The 20,598-nt window shown below is 39.9% G+C and overlaps 1 protein-coding gene and 1 long non-coding RNA gene across 6 annotated transcripts; one reads left to right on the plus strand and one right to left on the minus strand.

Moving 5' to 3' along the window:
• Positions 1-6,461, plus strand: LOC140224070 (uncharacterized). Its single transcript, XR_011899312.1, has 2 exons — positions 1-1,731; positions 6,218-6,461. It is a non-coding gene; the product is annotated as an uncharacterized lncRNA (long non-coding RNA).
• On the minus strand, positions 5,555-18,278 carry LOC109041534 (uncharacterized). Of its 5 annotated transcripts, none has more exons than XR_011899310.1 (3): positions 17,014-18,274; positions 8,682-8,761; positions 5,555-8,050 (listed from the first exon to the last, which is right to left on the minus strand). XR_011899310.1 is itself a non-coding variant. In XM_072297214.1 (3 exons), the coding sequence occupies exons 1-2, from the start codon at positions 17,212-17,214 to the stop codon at positions 8,695-8,697; spliced, it is 276 nt and encodes a 91-aa protein (XP_072153315.1). In that variant the 5' UTR covers positions 17,215-18,278; the 3' UTR covers positions 5,555-8,050; positions 8,682-8,694. The 5 variants fall into 5 exon arrangements, 3 of the variants coding, with proteins under 3 accessions (XP_072153315.1, XP_072153314.1, XP_072153316.1); XM_072297214.1 differs by having other exon boundaries at positions 8,682-8,769; positions 17,014-18,278; XR_011899309.1 differs by lacking the exon at positions 17,014-18,274 and having other exon boundaries at positions 8,682-16,134.
• Between the last annotated feature and the right edge of the window lie 2,320 nt (positions 18,279-20,598).

Below are 20,598 nucleotides of genomic sequence, written 5' to 3' on the forward strand. Positions count from 1 at the left end.
TTCTATCGAAAATTACGAAAGTTATGAGGAAAAGACGTTAGCATAGTCAAAAATAGCCCCAAAAAGCGGTTTTTGGGGGTCTGAGGGGGGGCGGAGGGGGTTGGGGGGCTAAAATTCCCCAAAACCTAAGTTTTAGGACACCCTTGATGACTTAAAATGGTTAAAATAAAAATCCGTTCACAAGGGCATTTTGACATGCTTATCCCGGGATACCCTTTCTGTAGCTGTATTTGCCTTGCTTACATTTAGTTTTGCATAAAAGCTTTCTGACAAAATAATGGAACTGCAGGGTTGCAATGACGAGGTCAACAGTGCCAGTTTCAACAGACGTAATATCCTTAAAGTAAACTTTAGCGCGTCCTCCTTAATAGTGGCAGGATAATGCACGTCATTCATGAAGATAAGATGGACCTAAAGAAAAGGCGTTTTTAAGCACTCAAAATTGCGAAGCTTTACCTTGGAAAAGATCTCATACGCCCATAGCAGGCTCACTGTGGCATTATTTGAGGGGCTTGGAGGACAAGGCGCATATGTAAAATTTTTGCTATTTCGAGAAGTACATATTTGAAGTTTCAAAATTACATGAATCCTTATGGTGGAAAGAAAGTTTAAACTCACTTTTTAATGCTTAAGAATTGGAATTTTGGAAGCAACTATTGCATAAAATATGCATGAAACACTACTACATCACTTTTACTTGAAATAATTACTTAATGTTTCAATTTTTTCAAAAACTGCACGTATGGGCCTTGTCCTCCAAGCCCCTATTTTCCACTACCTGTATCAGCACCGGGTTTGTCTATCCTAGAATACTCTGTGTCAACACAAACCCTGCCTACTGAAGACGAAAACTGTCCAACTAATTTTTTAACAATCATGATATCTTCTTATATATTCACCTAGTTACATCCAGGTACCTTTCCATATTTCTACCCATTCAGATCTAGCTATCTTTCTATATTTTCACAGATTCGTGAATTAACTTGCAAGCAAAAAAAAATGATTTAATCACCTACGGAAGCACGGAATCCGCGACCGCTTTGATGCATAATGATATGATCAATTCACGAAGAATGGGTCAGTTGAGCTCGGGAGGGATTTGCCTGCAAATAGTCAAATCTAACAGTTTTCGGTACGAGAAGAACGACGCGCCTGCTCAAATTTCACGAAAAATTGTCTCCGCAGAGATATAACGCTTCCTCTTTAGGGGTCCTCGAAAACATGTTTGAACCGACCGCCGTGAATCTTCGAATGTACGCGTTATAGAGCGGGAACATGGCGGCGCCGAAGCCGATCTGCTTACGAATCTTTCCGACTGGCGACTTGGACGGTCAATTGTTGGAATTCGGCGGTTAACCCCGAATCTCCATCGGGGTGGTGCGTAATCGGGGATCGAGCTCGTCAACGTTTTCATGTAAACAACAAAGATGGCGGCGCATTGTGCACGGGTGTTTTGAATTTACGGACTGTGAGCGAGATCCACCCGTTGAATGGACTTAAGGCAACAACGTACTTAATTAACATTTAAATATTTTTATCATGAAGTTAATTTTAATGCCTGATAGTCGAGTGAAGGACCTTTTCTCCCGTTAAGAAAAACGCTGCAGTGCCGCCGTTTATCATTGCATTCTAGGAGAGAAAAAATCGCAGCCAGAATGAGTCTTCAGCAACCGGCGTCAGCATCCATTTCTTCTTTTCAAAAATTTCTTGTCATCATCACTTATCAGAGATGTAAAATGAAATTTAATATTGCATGAAAGTTCACAGACTTCTCAGGAGTAGTGTATGCCACCCGCAAAATTATCTCAAAATAAACTGAAGGGTTTGACTCTCATTTTGTTAAATATTGAGATTTTACTGATCCTGCGCATTTCATGGCCTACTGAGTACATTGCAGAAGTTCCACAAAAGAGCGACGCCAAAAACGACCGTTTTTTGGCACAATTTGGGCCATGGGGGATTTTTCTGAAACCGGGCCCAAACGATACCTTATAGTACCCTTAAACTCAGGTAAAAATTTTAGCTTGAGTACATGCACGGTTTTTGAGAAATGAGGGGGCAAAGTTGCCAAATTGCCATCATTCTGGACAGCATTTCTACAGCAAAAAGACGGGAAAAATGGACGAAAAAGTTACACCTTTGATGGGTTTCGGCTGTGAATGTTCTCATTGGGCCCCCAAGCATTTAACTGTTAGGTTTCAAAAATTTTTGTCGCATAAAGGGTCCAAACTGGGGAGAAATTGTCGACAAATCAGGATTCTTTGTCAAATTTTCAGAAACAGAAGTAAAATTGTTGGTCTGCTGCAGTTTTCATGGTTAACAATGTTCTTATCGGTCCTCAATGCATGAAATTGTGTTCAGCTTCACAGATGTACATCGCACAGTGGTCAAAAATGGGGGAATTAGTGGACAAATTAAGATCTTCTGTGAAACTTTTTAAAAATGAAGTGAAACTGTTGGTCCCCAGTCACGGTGCGCCTGAACTCACTTTAAATGCGACTTTGTTGTACATCAAAAATTCAAGTTGGAGGTTGTAGTGGGGTACTCCCTGATGGGTTTTTGGGCAATTTCGAAATAGGTTGTCGGAGCTCGTCGAAAAATAATCGCATTTTTGTGGTTTTTTAGGGGTAAAATAGCAAAATTGGCCTCGGGGCGACAAATTAAACCCCCTCTCCCTCATCCTTGCCTTGACCGATCTGAATTTTTAGTATGTTTTTACCTGGTATAAGATGGGACTTTTCTGAAATTTTCATGCCCATACAAATTTTTTTGCTCCCGCGGCAGCGTTGCAAAGTTGCGGACTCCAAAATATCGAATTTAATGATAAAATGAAGGTTTCGGAGTGTGATTTCCATTCAAAATCAAAAATTCAAATTGTAAGTTGTAGTAGGGTACTGCCTGATGGGGTTTTGGCCAATTTCGAAGTAGAGTGTTTGAGATTTTTGAAAAATAATCGAATTTTTGCGGTTTTTTAAGGGTAAAATAGCACACTGAGCACGGGGCGGCAAGTTAAACCTTTTCTCTCTCATCCTTGCCGTGACCGATCTGAACTTTTAGTATGTATTAACCTGGTATAAGATGTGACTTTTCTGACATTTTCATGCCTATAACAAAATTTTTTGCCCCCCGCGGCAGCGTTGCCAAGAAAATTTAAATTAATTTTGAAATTTTATTTACACCCATTTTATTTGTGTTTTTATTTTTCATGTTTTTGGGAAAAATTCGGGGGCAAAATTTCAGATAAGATGTTCAAAGGATTGACTGCAACAGGAATAAGGTTTGGGGGGTGGGAGAAAGTTCTCAAATTCTACTTTCTGGTGATGGAGTATATTTAAGAACTTTCTGTCAACCCGAACCGCTCGTTTTCCCCCGACTCATCGCTTTATCCGGCCTCCCTTTTTGAGTTAGCTGCACCCATCAAGTAAGTAATGGCATCATTTTCACGGTACCTAAATGCATAGAGTACAGAAGAACCGTAATAACCAATTCTGAACGAAATAAAAATCCAGCGCTCGAGGTTGCAACGCGATTTGGGTCATTTTGACGAATTTTGAATCGAAACCTGGCAACACTGCAACTCTAAATTGTTCAAATATGCCTTTTCTTATCGAAAACGCTCAGATTGCACATTTTTCGTGAAATTTTGGAGGAAATCACACCTCAAAACCTTCATTTTATCATCAAATTCGATATTTTTGAGTCCGCAACTTGGCAACGCTGCCGCGGGGGGCAAAAAATTTTGTATGGGCATGAAAATTTCAGAAAAGTCACATCTTATACCAGGTTAATACATACTAAAAGTTCAGATCGGTCACGGCAAGGATGAGAGAGAAAAGGTTTAACTTGCCGCCCCGTGCTCAGTGTGCTATTTTACCCTTAAAAAACCGCAAAAATTCGATTATTTTTCAAAAATCTCAAACACTCTACTTCGAAATTGGCCAAAACCCCATCAGGCAGTACCCTACTACAACTTACAATTTGAATTTTTGATTTTGAATGGAAATCACACTCCGAAACCTTCATTTTATCATTAAATTCGATATTTTGGAGTCCGCAACTTTGCAACGCTGCCGCGGGAGCAAAAAAATTTGTATGGGCATGAAAATTTCAGAAAAGTCCCATCTTATACCAGGTAAAAACATACTAAAAATTCAGATCGGTCAAGGCAAGGATGAGGGAGAGGGGGTTTAATTTGTCGCCCCGAGGCCAATTTTGCTATTTTACCCCTAAAAAACCACAAAAATGCGATTATTTTTCGACGAGCTCCGACAACCTATTTCGAAATTGCCCAAAAACCCATCAGGTAGTACCCCACTACAACCTCCAACTTGAATTTTTGATGTACAACAAAGTCGCATTTAAAGTGAGTTCAGGCGCACCGTGCAGTAGATTTTAGATCCCGGAAAAATTCTTTAAATTTTTTTTTTTACTATTTAAATCTTTTTTTAATTTTTTCTCTCCATTTTTCCCTCTTGTTTTAAATTTCTGAAAGTTTGCATATTTTATTGAGATAATGCTACAAAGTCTATTCTATAACAACGTTCTATAAACAATACGGTCTGACATGCAGTTTTTTTCTTTTTTTATTTATTTATTTATTTATTTGCACAAATACATTAAACATTGTACAGAGAAGAGCTTTTAGACTTGTACGTCTTTAAAAGCAGTTTTAACTTTAGCCTTAATAATAGCTACATATTTATTTTTAACAAAAATACCGACCTAAAATGAGTAGGTGGAGAAATAAAATATAGAGCCCGATTATTTCTAAATAATACGGTTCAATTTTTTTAAACGAGTTTCAACGGGTAGACCGTCAGAAACTAACATCGTTTCTCCTTGTATGTCCAGGCGAAGCGAGGAACGTTAGGAGGCGAGTGATTAAAATTATAAGACTGAAGTCTTATAACAAATAGTTAGATTTATCCTAAATAATATAGGATAAGTAGACTGCTAAAGCTAAATTGTAGAGAGTTATCTGTTTAGGGATCGTCAATGACTTCCAATCTTGCAATTAGTGTTACAATTTGTTTCGCTAATATATCTATTGAATTGATGAGATTTGTCATGTTTTGGACTTGGTTAGAAATTACCTTTTCTACTTCATTCAATCTTTTATCAAGTAGATCAAAATTGGAGTGATGATCAATATTAATAATCTCCTCTCTAGTTTTGTTATAGGATGCAGTGATAATTGAAAAAATTAAAAACATGAATTTTTCCGGGATCTAAAGTCTACTGGGGACCAACAGTTTCTCTTCATTTTTAAAAAGTTTCACAGAGGATCTTAATTTGTCCACTAATTCCCCCATTTTTGACCACTGTGCGATGTACATCTGTGAAGCTGAACACAATTTCATGCATTGAGGACCGATAAGAACATTGTTATAGTCCACGCCACGAAAAGTGGCGGGTGAGGGGCGGAGACAGTCGGCCGGTCTAGTCTATCGTTGAAGGGTTGAAGCGCAGGTATTGGCCCAGTCGTTACCCCGTTTCAACTACGGGCCAATACCTGCGCTTCAACCCTTCAACGATAGACTAGACCGGCCGACTGTCTTCGCCCCTCACCCGCCACTTTTCGTGGTGTGGACTATAGCCATGAAAACTGCAGCAGACCAACAATTTTACTTCTGTTTCTAAAAATTTGACAAAGAATCCTGATTTGTCGACAATTTCTCCCCAGTTTGGACCACTGTGCGACCAAAATTTTTGAAACCTAACAGTTAAATGCTTGGGGGCCCAATGAGAACATTTACAGCCAAAACCCATCAAAGGTGTAACTTTTTTGTCCATTTTTCCCGTCTTTTTGCTGTAGAAATGCTGTCCAGAATGATGGCGATTTCGCAACTTTGCCCCATCATTTCTCAAAAACCGTGCATGAACTCAAGCCAAAATTTTTACCAGAGTTTTAGGGTATTATAAGGTATCGTTTGGGTCCGGTTTCAGAAAAATCCCCGCTGGTCCAAATTGTGCCATTCTTGGCGTCGCTCTTTGCGACGCCATTGCCAATGAAGGCCACCCTGAGTTGCTGAGTTAGCTTTTAGGAAGTTAATCCACAACTACTTCAATATTCAAATACCCTTGTCAGAAGAAAACAGGGACTCCATTAGCAGTGAATTTGAAAGGCGCCTCCCCAGGCACATGAAACCTCAAGTGCTCACTTCAAGTGCATGGCATTCTATTCATAAGATGATTTGAATTCAAATTATCTTTGCAGGGCGGATGGTTGATGTTAAGTTGGTGGGAAAGGACGACAAGAAGAGAAGACACAATTCACGTGGACGCCATAACAGTAGTGTATTGAAGGGAGCCGCTTCCACAGGAGCCTGGGCGGCTAGGCGCTTATAGTTGCCATATCGACATGTGCCTTTTTTATATTTGAAAAGAAAATGCTTACATTAAAACTAGTTAATTAGATAAGATTTATGTAACAATCATTAATACAACACATAATACTTAAAGTATTTAACATCATTCAACAAAATCAAAAATGATAATGACTTGAATACACAGCTAATAACAAACATGATTAGTTCATTATTTGAATTAAATAATAACTAATATAAAATGGGAGATGCTAAAATTGTTAATGATTAAAATAATATTTGAAATTGATAAAACACAAAACATGAAATCACAAGGAACTTTAATTTGTTAATCAGGGGAATATCTTTCTGGTGCCTTTGAGATTCTTTTACCTCTGCCTATTGTTTTCTGTTGAGACGTTACAAGTGTAGCAGGTCTGTATTCTCTTTTGAATAGTGGGGGGAGGGGGGGGGGGGAGGGGGAGCCTGCAAGGTGGAAAATTCAGAGTCAGACTCATTGGCACTGACTGTTAGAGTTTCTGGGCGTTGAATTTTAACAGAGGGTTTTAGAGGCATGGTATTTGGAAATTCAGCTGATTCAATATTTGATTCCGTATTCTGTTTTTCAACATCAACAGAGGGCTTATGATGTGAAGTCAGTGGCGTGCGGTGGGTTCAGTGACAGGGCAAGCTCTAGCGTTCGCCATCCGGGAGGGGGCGGGGGTTAACGTAGCCTCTTTCCCTTCCTCCTCCCCCTAGCCTCCCCAGGAAATTCTCAGAATTTTACTCTATTTGCTCTATTTTTCGGATGAAATCTGATGGAACGTCTTGAAAAACTGTTGAAGCTAGCATTTGGGTACAGGAGAACGAAAACGCAGAGGATTAGGCCATTAGACACAAGCTGTATTAAGAGAAGTACATGAGTATGAGCGATCAGAGGATCTTACAAAAGATAACAGAGGTTAGCACCAACCGTGCACGTGACTTGGTACTACCAACATAAACCGGGATAGGTACTACCAACATAGCATTAATACAACTAGGACAGATTGTCCATGTCCAACACTTCTCTTCAATCTGGACAGTAAAAAAGAAATCACAGGCTAAGAAAGATATTATGCATAAAGATACAAGAAATTTAAGTGCCTGTATTAAAGGATTTCAGTTCATGATTAAATCAGATAACAATTGAACAAACAAAGTTTAACTGAACTGTAATTAAGGATTTGGCTTTCTTATTTAGAAAAATATTACAATCAAATAAAAATTAATTTATCAGGCCAAAACCTTTAACGCAAACCTTTAATTTGGGAGCTGGAACTGGTTTTGTGAGAGCGTCAGCAATCATTTCTTCATCGGGTACATAAGATACTTTAATATTCTTATTTCTTATCTGTTCTCTAATGAAATGATATTTCACATCAATGTGCTTGGTTTGTCGATGGAGAATAGGGTTTTCTGACAAATTTAGAGCACTTTGATTATCACAATTAATTAGAATGGGACCAGATCTATCTATTGATTCTGAAAGTAAATTCTTTAAGTATATTGCTTCCTTGGAAGCATCAGACAGAGAAATATATTCTGCCTCTGTACTAGAAAGTGATGTTGTCGCTTGTTTGCGACATTCCCAGGAGATAGCAGCGTCAGAATAAACAAACACATTTCCCGAGAAGGATTTCCTACTTGGGCAATTGTTCGCCCAATCAGCATCAGAAAATCCTATGATGTCTTCCTTTAAGTTCCTAAAACACAGAGAAATATTAGATGATCCTTTCACATAACGCAAAATACGTTTTGCTGCACCAAAATATTTGGAAGTCGGCTTTGTATTGAACTGGCTTGAAAATGTGACAGCATAAGCAATATCTGGTCTTGACGTTACAGCAAGGTAGAGGAGAGAACCAATTAGTTGTTGATATGGCTTCACTAAACTTTCTTCATGCGGAATATCTGAAGTAAGAGGAGGCTTCAGGTCAGATAAGGGAGTAGAAACGCACGGCTCCGTTGAAGGAAAGTTTTATGAAAAGTGAATGTACATCTCCGATATCTTCGGCATCTTTAAGTAGGGTGAAAATACTATGTTTTTAGCCAAAAATCGAAATGTGTTGTTCGAGCTCCTCGAAAAATATATCGACTTTTCGGTTTTTTTCTCAAAAATATCACGAAATCGAAGAGATTTAAATTTTTTACAGGGACAAATCTTATCGCAAACTAAAATCCAACTATACCATGAAACAGCTCTTTCTTTCAGCTTTCTAACGGTCTATAGATTTTGTAATTTGGAGCAACTGGCCGCCTATTAACGGAATTTTGTGAAGTGCGATGCTGAAAGTGTATTTAAAATATAGGAAGATTGGAATTGAAAGATCTTACCTTTTCAGGAGAACTAGACACAGTGAATGGTGAGTTGCTTCGAACTGCTTTTTTCTTGCATGAAATTTTTGCCGTCAATTCTGTAATACTTAGAAAAAATAAACTAGACTGCTGAGTGGAAAATAATTCTATGTAGGATATATTGGTAAAGCTACCTCTAAACTTTGAAAGGGAGCTCTGTCCAAGTATTAAAGGAACAGAAAATGTCATTGAGAATTTTATGATGTCTTTGAAAGAATGTAAATGTATCAAAAATCAGTAATTTAGTCTGCGGGGGACTGAAACTCTTAATTTTTTGGTGTGGCTAAATGCAACAAATTTTGTTGCGTGGCGCCACGCAACAAAAATCGTTACATTTAGCCACACTCATTTTGATTGTTTCATTTAGCCACAGCACCTATAAGTTGTGGCTAAACGCAACAATTTTTGTTGCGTGGCGCCACGGGCCGTGGCTAAATGAGATGTAATCTTTTGGCGGCATTTGTTTGCCCAATGACCTTTCTTGCTACACAAATTACATCTAGAAGTCTTGGATTTAGAACGACCTCCAAAGAAAGCTTGTCTATTTTCATTGGTTTTAATATCCTGATCCAACAGCTTACCCTTAATAAGATCTGAGGTTATGACTGTATTGGAATTCTCGATGGCTAACACCATTGCATCATTTTCAGGAGTTACACCACCAAGCATTAAAACTCCTGATGTGGGTCGGTGGTCGAAATAAATAAGACGCGGATGATCAACTAAAAGACATTTATTATAGCGAGATCACGACGTACACACTCGAAGCAAGGAGGACGGCTCTGGCAAGTGGCCCGTGTCTCGTCGTTCGTGTGGCTGTTTCCAGGTCGGGCACACACCCTATTGATGGTGGCTATGATGCCACATGGCCTTACTGCACCTCCCGATTTTTTTTTTTTTAATTTCCGATAATTATGTGGAATGCAACTAATTTCTGAGATATAAACATACTCTGAAGCTTCGACTTCATCAAGGTGCACTGAAGGTGCTGAATTTTCAGGACAAATCACTTCGTTAATACGGCACATTTTCTGAAAATGATTTCGACCCAAACATTTCTTACACTGCTGCCGATAAGCAGGACACTGTCGCACAGGATGTTGTTGACCACAGGAACGACAGTCAATGATTCTCGATGGCTGCTGTTGATTGGGCGAGTTGTACCTGTTTTGATGGTTGTAGCCTTGTCCAAGGTTGTTGTTTCGTCCTTGTCCAGCGAAGTTGTTTCCTTGATTTGAGAGGTTGCTTTGAAATCTTCCACTATTGACTAGATCAACACTTGATGCTTTGGGTTGATTGACTTCATCCGACCTCTTCTTTCCTACTTCAACGGAGAGGCACAAGGAAACTACTTTCTCTAACGGCAGTTCCTCGCCGAGGAGAAGTTCTCTCAGTTGAACATTATGGATGCCTATGATGATTCGGTCTCTGATAAGTGAATCTCTCAGCTTTTCGAATCCACAATCTTCGGCTAATTTTCTAATTGCCATATAAAATTGATCAAATGATTCCCCTTCTTGTTGATCATGATATTGAACAAGTATCTACAGTAAGCTATGTTTAGTTTAGGCTTGGCAAATTCAGTTAGAACTTTTAGAAGACCATCTACTGTTTTCTTTTGAGCTTCAGTAATGATGAGGGTGTTAAGAATTTCTTCTGCATCAGTGCCTTATATATTGAGAAAGATAGCGACTTGGACTTTCTCATCTTTCTTGTCTAACTCGTAGCCTATACTTTAATTGAACCACTGTTTTTTGAAGCGTTTCAGGTTTTCATGGACGTTTCCAATGAGAGAAAGGGGATCGGGAGTTCGCAATTCCATCGTTTTAATTGCAAGTTTGAAAAATTCTGGAATGCAATAATTGCTTAGCTTATAATAATGGTAGGTGCTTCAACCGCTACTGTTATCAGTTATTACCTTGTAGCGTATGGAGACCAAGACATTATAAAAATTAAAAACAATTCGAATCAAGTCGATTGGATAAAATTCACTGAAATCACTCTAGCTGTGGATTCTGCTTAAGCGTCATGTCGGGGGATGACTTAAAACAATCTATTTACCCATTTTCTTCTGGTGATCTGCGGCAGTGAGAATGGTGGCATAACAGGTGCATGGCCAGTCCCCAGTTACTTAGCTGATCGGGTGAATCCGATGATTTCCGTCACGTTATCCTCGTCGCCATGATGTGGGTCGGTGGTCGAAATATATAAGACGCGGATGATCAAAGACATAAAAGACATTTATTATAGCGAGATCACGACATACACACTCGAAGCAAGGAGGACGGCTCTGGCAAGTGGCTCGTGTCTCGTCGTCCGTGTGGCTGTTGCCAGGTCGGGCACACACCCTATTAATGGTGGCTATGATGCCACATGGCCTTACTACAACTCCTATGAATTCATCCTCTAAAGGTTGACTAATCTCAGCTATTTGCTGTTTTAGATTTAGAATTTCGCTCACATACTTTCACATATTGGTGAATGTCTCCAAAAGAGTACTGAAGAGGTTGCGTAAGAGTTGCAATCTTCTAGATAGGCCACTACTTTCGTAAGCCTTTTGGTGATTCTTCTAGATTTCAGAAGGGGTAGAAGCAGTTCTAACATGCACAATACACAGGGGTCGAGCATCAAACAAATTTTAGCTGTCGCTTATACTAAGGTTAAATAGCGCAAAGCGCTGTTTTACCTTAGTCGCTGACACTTCCGATACCATGAGGTTGGCTGGCTTGCTGGGGTCCGTAATATCCCACAGGTCATCGTAATCGAGGTAGCCTTTCATCTGAAATTTCCACAATGAGAAATTCTCCTGGCCCTTTAGTTTCTCAAAGGTCGGTAGAGATGCTGAGCCAGCGATGATGGTTTGGAGATTAGCAGCATGTTCAGCACCAGCACCAGTGGAGTCCTGCGACATGGTTGATTCCTGAAGTCAGTCCCACAATAGTTTCCGCGATGTAGAGAGAATAACTCGCGATGTTTCGGGTACAGCTCATAGGATTTACCGATTCACGATATAACGAACGAAATTTTCGAGTTACACGTTAGTTACATAATCTCGGATGCTTCGTGAAGTGCCGGATACCGATTTGCCGATTTGCGGAAAAAACTCATAGAGCCGCGGGCACGCGAAAAAGGAAAAAACGCACATCACTACTAATTAAGTAGTTAAGCGGTGGTGGGCCAATAACCTTTTGAAGCTAGCATTTGGGTAAAGGAGAACGAGAACGCAGCAGAGGATTAGACCATTAGATACACAAGCCAAAGACATAAAGACGGAGCGCTAAAAGCAAAAAATGGAGCTTCTTTTCAATCACCTCTACTATTGGCTATAGGATTGGCGGCGAAATCGGGACAAGTTTAAAATTCAAATGTAGGGCGGGAACTAAATGAAATTGCGGAAACAAAGTATATTAGGTTGATTTTTGCCCAAATTCACTTACACACTCATATTTGTATAACTTCAGGTTAGTTTTGGTCCGTCGTCGACCGATTAATCTCATTTGGGAGTAACTGTCATCTACGATTGTAACGGCCTGTTTGAACCGGTAGAACCACCATGAGCAGAAGAAAAACTAACTTTATCTGAGATTACTGCCTGTTACCGAGCAAAAGTAAATGTATTATAGTAGGACGCAGTCCCAACTTTCTTAATATATTCGTTTTAGGCATTTAAAATACGTTTCGAAGAAGAAATGTGGAAAAATCAAGAGGACAAGTTCAAATCAAATTTCCGTTTGCCGCCATGGATTCCCGCGCTCATTTACACACTCACACAAGCACCCAGCGTCAAACCAGGCTTTATTTTTCCTCCGTGCTTTTAGATACGAGCACTCCGTCTTTATGTCTTTGACACAAGCTGTATTAAGAGAAGCACATAAGCATGAGCGATCAGAGGATCTTACAAAAGATAATAGAGGTTAGCACCAACCGTGAACGTGACTTGGTATTACCAACATAAATCTGGATAGGTACTACCAACATAGCATTAATACAACTAGGACAGATTGTCTATGTCCAACAAAAACTGTGGTTGTATTTCTTTCTCTCTTACTTATGATTTCGGTTAAGTACTCAACTTTTTTCGAATGCTATTCAGCATTGGAGGACGGCTCCATGCTCTTAACTTCTAATTTTGCCACTTACTTAAGGTATTATAGTCTTTACAGAATTTAGAATTTTTTGACTTAAATTCCCCCCCCCCAAAAAAAAACAGGTTTCTGCATATAAAACATGATTGAGAATTGTCTAATTCATCACCAAGCGAAATTTGAGCGAAATTTTATAGAATTTAAGGGCATTTGCTCCGGAGGAGCAATTACAACCGCGACGGAAAGAGGGAACAAGATAGCGCATCGTAGGCAGAAGCAGCGCGCTGCGGTGACGGGCCAAGAAAAGCTAGCTGCGATCGCGCAGAGAAGAGGCCTCGATAGACGATCAAATTCCCGAACCAATTCCGATCAAAGTAGCATCAAAGTGTCGGGAGTCATCAGCCCTAAACTCATTAATTTGCTTCATTTTAAAATGAAAACTTGGCAGAAATGTTTCCTGTGGCAGGAAATGATGAATGGTGACACTCCGTTCTGATCTTACTTTGAACAAAAAAGTGCGGCCCGTCAAAATTTGATGGTAGATGGTGACCACGAGTCATCAGCATGTCTACTTTGATCGGAATTAGTTCGGAATTTGAACGTCTATCGAGGCCTAAGGACTCGGAACCGCCTCCCCCCGAGGCTCTCCCCGCCTGCCTTGATTCCGCCGCCGAGCAGTGATCTCCGCTCAGCTGATTGCAAGTGATTCTCCAGAGCATGAGTTGGCCCGTGTTGAGGCCGCGCAGCGCGCTGCGCTACTCCATTCGCTCTGCCGCTTTCCTACTTTTGTGGCTCTATACGTTTATCCGTCTCTCTCTCTCTTTCTGTTATTAATGCATTTACTTACTCAACACCTTTTATAAATTATACATAGGCTGTCTAAAAAGTACCGAGACTGGTTCCATAACTCAAAAACCAAGATAGCTGGAGGTTTGATCTTGGTCTCATTTGAAAGATCAACTCAATAGCTATCGATTGAGATCAAAATCAAAACTTTCGGTCAAATATTTCAAAAGTTACAACACTGTTTGTAAAAAAAGTATCTGGACCCCCTACCGTTTTCTATGACCATTTTCTCTTGCCGGGAACACTCTAAATTCATGATCAGTGCACGGTTCTTTTGCAACTAATCATGGCAAAACCTAATTGATTTGGAAACACTTTCAAGTCATCGTCGTCCGACTACGGGTATAAGGGTTCAAAGTACTCGGGGACTGAATGAACCGTTAGTCAGCCACCCCCAAAAAACCCGGGTAATTTTCGGCAGTTGTTGACAGTTCACATTGCGTGCGTGGTCTACGCTGCAAATAGTGAGTGATTTTGTTTCTGTGTTTGAAATTTTCGATACCACTGCTTTATCTCTTTCCATGAAGATATCAAAAATTTCGAACACAGAAACAAAATCACTCAGGGTCGGACTGGCGCACCTCTGAGGGCGCAGACCCTTAGCCTGCGAAGGGGGCGCAATGTGATATTTCGCTCAGGAGTATGCGGGAACTTATCCCATTCGGAAAAATGTAAAATCGATCAATCAAAGAAAAGCTATTGGAGGCATCCAAACACCATCATCTCTGGAAGAAGCAAGCCAGAGCTCAAGAGATCCAATAAAATCATGCTTTTGAAAACTGACAGTTTGAACATGAGGGACACAAGAAAACAAGAAATATTTCAGACCCCGTATATTGTATAAAAAAGTAAAACGATATATTTTAAATTTAAATTTTTAAATGTTTTAACAAAGTAGGAGCAATAAATATACTTGCTACATAGCTAAAGAAAAGAAAAATGAGACAAGGGGACAGAATACAGATCTATTACATGCTCAGGAGTTTGCGGAGTTCTGTGCCTTTCTCGCACAATTTTTGAATGATCTGTTCATCAGAGATACGCAGCAGGATGTCTCGTTTGTCAACCATCGGCATAAATGCCTCAAGATTGTCTTGCACCATCACTGACCGCAAGCGCGTTTTTATTATTTTCGTTGAATCGCAACAGGGTAAATTGCACAATGGCTTAGCAATTCTGTCACGGTTAGAGCGCCTAATGCCAGCATCAACTGCTGTTGCACCTTGGTTTTCTACAGGAGGCAGTGGCTCAATGTCATTTTCTGTGCGATCTACAATTTCTGGTAGGTGATCTGCAACTGCATTCACGGTTTCTTCACTATCGCTGAAAGAGAGACGAAAATCAAATTTATCATTTTTCACCTGTAGTGTATCGTCAAGTGGTTTTTCCAGAACGGTCTCAGATTTAAATGGAAAAATGTGTTCTTGAAAAATGACATCACGACTCAGGATTGTTTTCTTTCTCTGCAGACTCCACAGACGGTATCCTTTAACGCCTTCCTGATAGCTTATGAACACACATCTCTCCGCCCTAGGGTTCAACTTGCCAGGAGATTCCACTGCTGGCCATGCTTGGCATCCGAAAACTCTTAGCGCATTGAGTTCCGACTCTTCAACTTTCTTACTTCTCCACAGTTCAAGTGGTACCTGGTTTTCAATGGCAACTGAAGGACTTAGGTTCCGCAAATAACTGGCTACTGCCAGTACTTACTACTTACTACTTAAGCACTTAAGTGTTTAATACTTTAAGAGCCTCAGCCCAAAAATAGTTTGGAAGTCCAGATTGAATGAGTAAAGACCTCACAACCGTCATCAGTGTTTTGTTCATCCGCTCTGCTTTTCCATTTTGTTGTGGGTTCCTAGGTACTGACAAACGATGAAGAATTCCTTCAGCATTCAGATGCTGGATGAAAGCGTTGCTCAGGTATTCTCCTCCATTGTCACTCTGTAGCTTTTTTATTTTCTTGCCATGAAGATTCTCTCTCCACCTTTCTTTGGAATTAAATGAATTCTATCATAGCATCGCTTTTCTTCTTGATGGGTATAGCAGTTACAAAATTGGTATGATTATCGATAAATGTGATGATGTATTTCGCTCCTCCCAGGGATGTTGGCTTAATCTCACCCGTGACGTCAGAATGAATGCGACCTAAAGGTTCTTCAACTCTCTTACTAGAGTCCGGAAACGGGCGTTTCTGCATCTTTGATTGAATACACACTTTGCAGTCAAGATTTGAAGGTAGCTTGCCTCCAGTTGTGGTTGAAACTGGGAGTTTCTTCAAGGCATCAAGGTGAAGATGTCCTAACCTCTCATGCCATGTAGTTAAAGACACCCTAGTCAGCTTGTTCTTCATGTCTTCAATCGTTCCACTGAAATTATTCGTAGTAGCGTAAACCAGCGTTCCAATTTTAAAACCTGTGAAGAGTATCTTATTATGAAGGGATACCACAACTTTTCCATCAGCTCTGATAATTTTGCAACCTTTCCTCTCTAAACATCCTTCCGAGATGATGTTGTCTTCTAATGTTGGCACATGTTGCACGTCAGTCAACAAGATTGCTCTTCCACCACATTCTTCAGAAAGTTTAACACGAACAGTACCGATACCTTTGGCATTGACAGGTTTCCCGTCACCTAGTTTGACATTTCCTTGTTTAAGACTCAAAGTTTCGAACAGGTTTTTATCATTTACCATATGGTGAGTGGCACCTGAGGACCGTAGAGATTTTCTCTGACGAGCACACAAAACTGAAACTGCATCACTATCTTCATCGTCATTTACAGTGAGCACAGTAGCTTTCTTTGCTGGTTCCTTATCTCTGCCCTCTGAGTCTTTCATCATTTGCTTGAATTTTTCACATTGCCATGATTTATGTCCATCATCTTCACCGCATGTAAAACATATAATCTTCTTAGGTGTTCCCTTCTTCTTACACTTCTTGAACACGTCCTTTCCAACTTTCTCAGTCCTTAGTGAAAAAGCTTTCCCCGAAATATCACCTTCGTCTCACTTAAGCCGTTTCTCTTCCAACAAGAGTTTTATCTTGACCAAGTTGAGCGTTAACTTTGACTCCTCTCGCTCTAATCCTCGGACAAAACCCTCATACTTCTCCATTGGCAAGCCCATTAAGACAATTAAGGCCAGGGTTTGGTCAGGGAATTCAATTCCCACCTTAGACATTTTCCGGTAACAATTCTGGATTTTACCGACATAATCATGGACACTAGTTTCTTCATCTTTCGAAACGTTGAACAGCTCTTTAGTCAAAATAATTTGATGCAACAAGCCATACTTAATTGGAATGTGCTTCGTGGAGGATGTCCCATGCCTCTCTGGCCCTCAAGCAATCTCCCATGTCATTCAAATGATATTCACTTACCACAAGTAACAAAAATGCCAAAGCCTTTGAATTCTTGATTTCCTGGGCCTCGGTCAAAACTGATCCGGCTGGGTATCCTGGTTCTACCGCTTCCCAAGCTGCTTTTGAGATGAGTGCCGCTTTCACTCGCACCGACCACGCGAAATAATTATCTTCATCTAATTTCGGGATGCTGAATTTAAGGTCACTATCTACTGCCATCTTGCTACAACTTTTAGGCTGAACTGAGACACAATCACCGAGCCACCAATTAACCGATTCTCACAACGCACGAAAGTTCAAGTTCAAGTCCATTGAGTACGCACTTAGCTCAGTCGAAGCACAGGTTTCACCAAGGAGATCTCATCACTGATTCACACTTATTCGTTTATCAGAGCGCTTAAGTCTCATAATCTGTGAGATGTGAAAATGAGAAACAGCACAAACAGCTTGGTCTGAAGAATAAAAAACTATTTTATTCTTCCATCATCATAGCTAACACAAAAAGAAAAAAGGTCTGCACGTATCAAATACGATCTATCAATATCTTAAAAAAAAAACACAGAAAACTAGTCATCATGTAACCTCAAAAAAGATGGTCACACAGGTGTACCAACTGTGTGAGAAACATACTGTGCTAACATGGTAGAAATGCATGAATACACTAGATTAACAAGAAACTTATTTAATACATGTTATATTCATAAATGACAATTCGACGGTGTAAGTCGCCTATCACATAACTCGATTTCTGGCGGTTTTGAGTTAGCTGCAGAAATGAAGTGCAGTAGCCTAGATACCCTCTACCTGCTATCAAAATATTTTAGTCGAAAAAAATCTGGAAGTCATCTAATAATATAGAACTCAAAGCACATATCTCGGCGTTAGTTCCAATAACACGTAGGTTGGTAACTCGTGCTGCCGCGCAACATTTCATACAACGCGCGCTCTCCTGGGAAGAGTCGTGAACAGTTTAGGAGGGTGATTTTTCCTGAATTTCTTTTATGGAAAATAATAATGAATCATGCAAAAAAATCCAGTCAAGCTTTAATGAAATGCATGCATTCACTTCCCTTACAACGAATGAAATATTAGTGAAGATTCTGAACCACCATAATCCAGAAGTTCCCTTCTCTCACTCAGTGCTTCATTATTATACAGGGTATGATCTAGACCACCCGTTCAATATCTTTTTCTCGAAAACGGCGGAGAATTGAGCCTCGGGACAAAAATTTTCATTGGGTAAATCGACCCTAAAGAATCGAATGAAAATATTTTCAGCCCCCCCAAAATACTCCCGGGGGGGGGGGGGGGTTGGGGGTTGGAGGGTCTCCGTTTCTTGCGATTCTCTAATAGGAAGGGTATGTTTTGACTAGAGTCCCTTTATAACCCAGAGTTAAGACAACTCGATTATCAGCTGACTGGCAGCCGGCCTTGGCTGGCCATGGAGGCCGAAACGAGTGCACTCAAACGAACGATATTGAGGGATAAGGATAAGGAATCCTCCGATGTCTGTCATCCAAAAACAACAACATCAACAAAAACTGATCAAAACCTTAAAATTAGATTGATTAGTGGATAATTTCTTAATATATTTTCATTTTGGTGCGATTAAAATAACAATTCACTCTTGATAAACCACAATTTAGTTATATTTTCATTACTTTTGTTCACATTCGAGGTACCGCCATCTTGGTGCACTCGTTTCGGCCTCCATGAGCGAGAACCAATCAGAATTGGATTTTTTTTTAGGCCACTTTCAGCCTAACCAAAAGTGAGTTGTCTTAACTCTGGGTTATAAAGGGACTCTAGTTTTGACTTCGGATTCGGAATCTATACGGCAAAAAATAAGAACATTTTGTTTTTTGCACTTTTTTCCTAAACCCCCATTTTTTTGATGGGGCATTTTCGAGGCAATTTTCAATTCGATGCTGTAAGCGGCCAAATTATTCAAATTTCAAAATTTAAAAGTCTTTTAAGAGGGTATGTCAATTCCTTTTTATTGATATGCCATATGACCCCTGTTGCTCCAAAATTTTGGGGGCCACGACCCCCCAAATATTTTAGGCCTTTGGAGGGACGCAAGTCGAAAATTTCAAATGGCAAGGGTGTGTTTTGACTTCAGATATGGATTCTACGCAAAAAGTAACGTTAAAATGATATGGCGTATGGCCTGTTTGCTTCAATTTTTTTGCCCCTTATTTTCTCCAAAAATACAGGCTTCTTATGGGGAAATGGGGTTCTTCAGTAATTAACTCCTATTCCCAAGTAGCATTTTGCAACGAAATAATTGCAATTGAAATGAAATAAAATTTCCAGATGATTTCAACTTTTTTGCAAGAAAATTTCAATTATTTCACAACATCCGACCCCCTCATTGTAAAAAGTTGCAATTTTTTTGCAAAGAAATTTCAATATTGACGACGTTTAAATTTCAACCCCTAAATTTTCCAGCGGCCAGGGGCGAACCCCCTGGCGTGTGTGTCAAAAATAAATAAAACTTGTGAAGACGCAATGCGGCGTATTCTAAAACCAAGAGCAAGAAGCGGGATTCGAACCCATGATCATCGAGTCGGTAGGCGAACACTCTACCGCTCGGCCACGGGGAAAGTAATGATAGTGGCCGGTCAAGTCGGTAAATAGACATCGCGCTTCGTGCGGCTTGCCGGCGCTCAGTTGACTCGCCGGAACTCCGCGCGGAAACGTGCAAAAATCGTAACTTTAAAAATCGATATCTCGAGAACGGTTGGGAAAAAAATTAAAAAACAAAACAAAAAAACAAATAAAAATAAAAAAAAAAATACAATAAAAATTGCTTCATTTAAAATTGAAACAATTTTACTCCTCAAATTAAGAGAGAAGGAGGAGACCGGGGAGAGGGAGGGGGGAGGGAAGTGGGGAGAGTGAGAGAAAATCACACTAAAAATTACATTTCAACATAATGAAAATTTTTTCATTCGCGCGAAACTATCGGCTACTCAAGAACAAAAAATAAAAAACAATATAGAAAGTATTAGGTGAAACATTTACGTCGAAAAAACTTTAAAACAACTAGAAAATTGGATGTCAGGCACATGGCGTGAATTTGTTTCAACATGATTGCACCGAAATTGCAGTCTTTATAGTGCCTTGAAAAAGAAGGTTAGGCAACAAGCATAATTTACATTTCTTGCAAACTCATTCCAATCAAATTGCAACTTTCTCAGCGCCCTTAAATGAACGTATAGGCAACAGGCAAAATTTGCAATCAACTCACAATCCATTGCAATGAAATTGCAATCTCTGCTACTGGGGTTAAAGCTTCTTCCGTTAACTTATAATTTTTAGGCATTTTTTCTTTACTTATTTTCTTTTCTCCTTGCTTTTTATTTATATTGTTCTTTTCTTTTTTTCTCTTCTTTTTTTCCTTCTTTTCTTCTTTTTTTTCTTTTTATTCATTTCTTCTTTTCTTCATTTTCTTTATTATTATTCTAGCGGCCGGAAGAGGGGCGCGCTGAGGGGGGCGCATCTGCCAATGGCAGATTGGCCTTATGGTCAGTGCGACCCTGACCACTCACTGTCTGCAGCGTAGACCACGCACGCACTGTGAACTGTCAACAACTGCCG

This window comes from Bemisia tabaci, chromosome 2 (assembly GCF_918797505.1).
Source record: "Bemisia tabaci chromosome 2, PGI_BMITA_v3".
In the NCBI taxonomy this organism is placed as follows: domain Eukaryota; kingdom Metazoa; phylum Arthropoda; class Insecta; order Hemiptera; family Aleyrodidae; genus Bemisia; species Bemisia tabaci.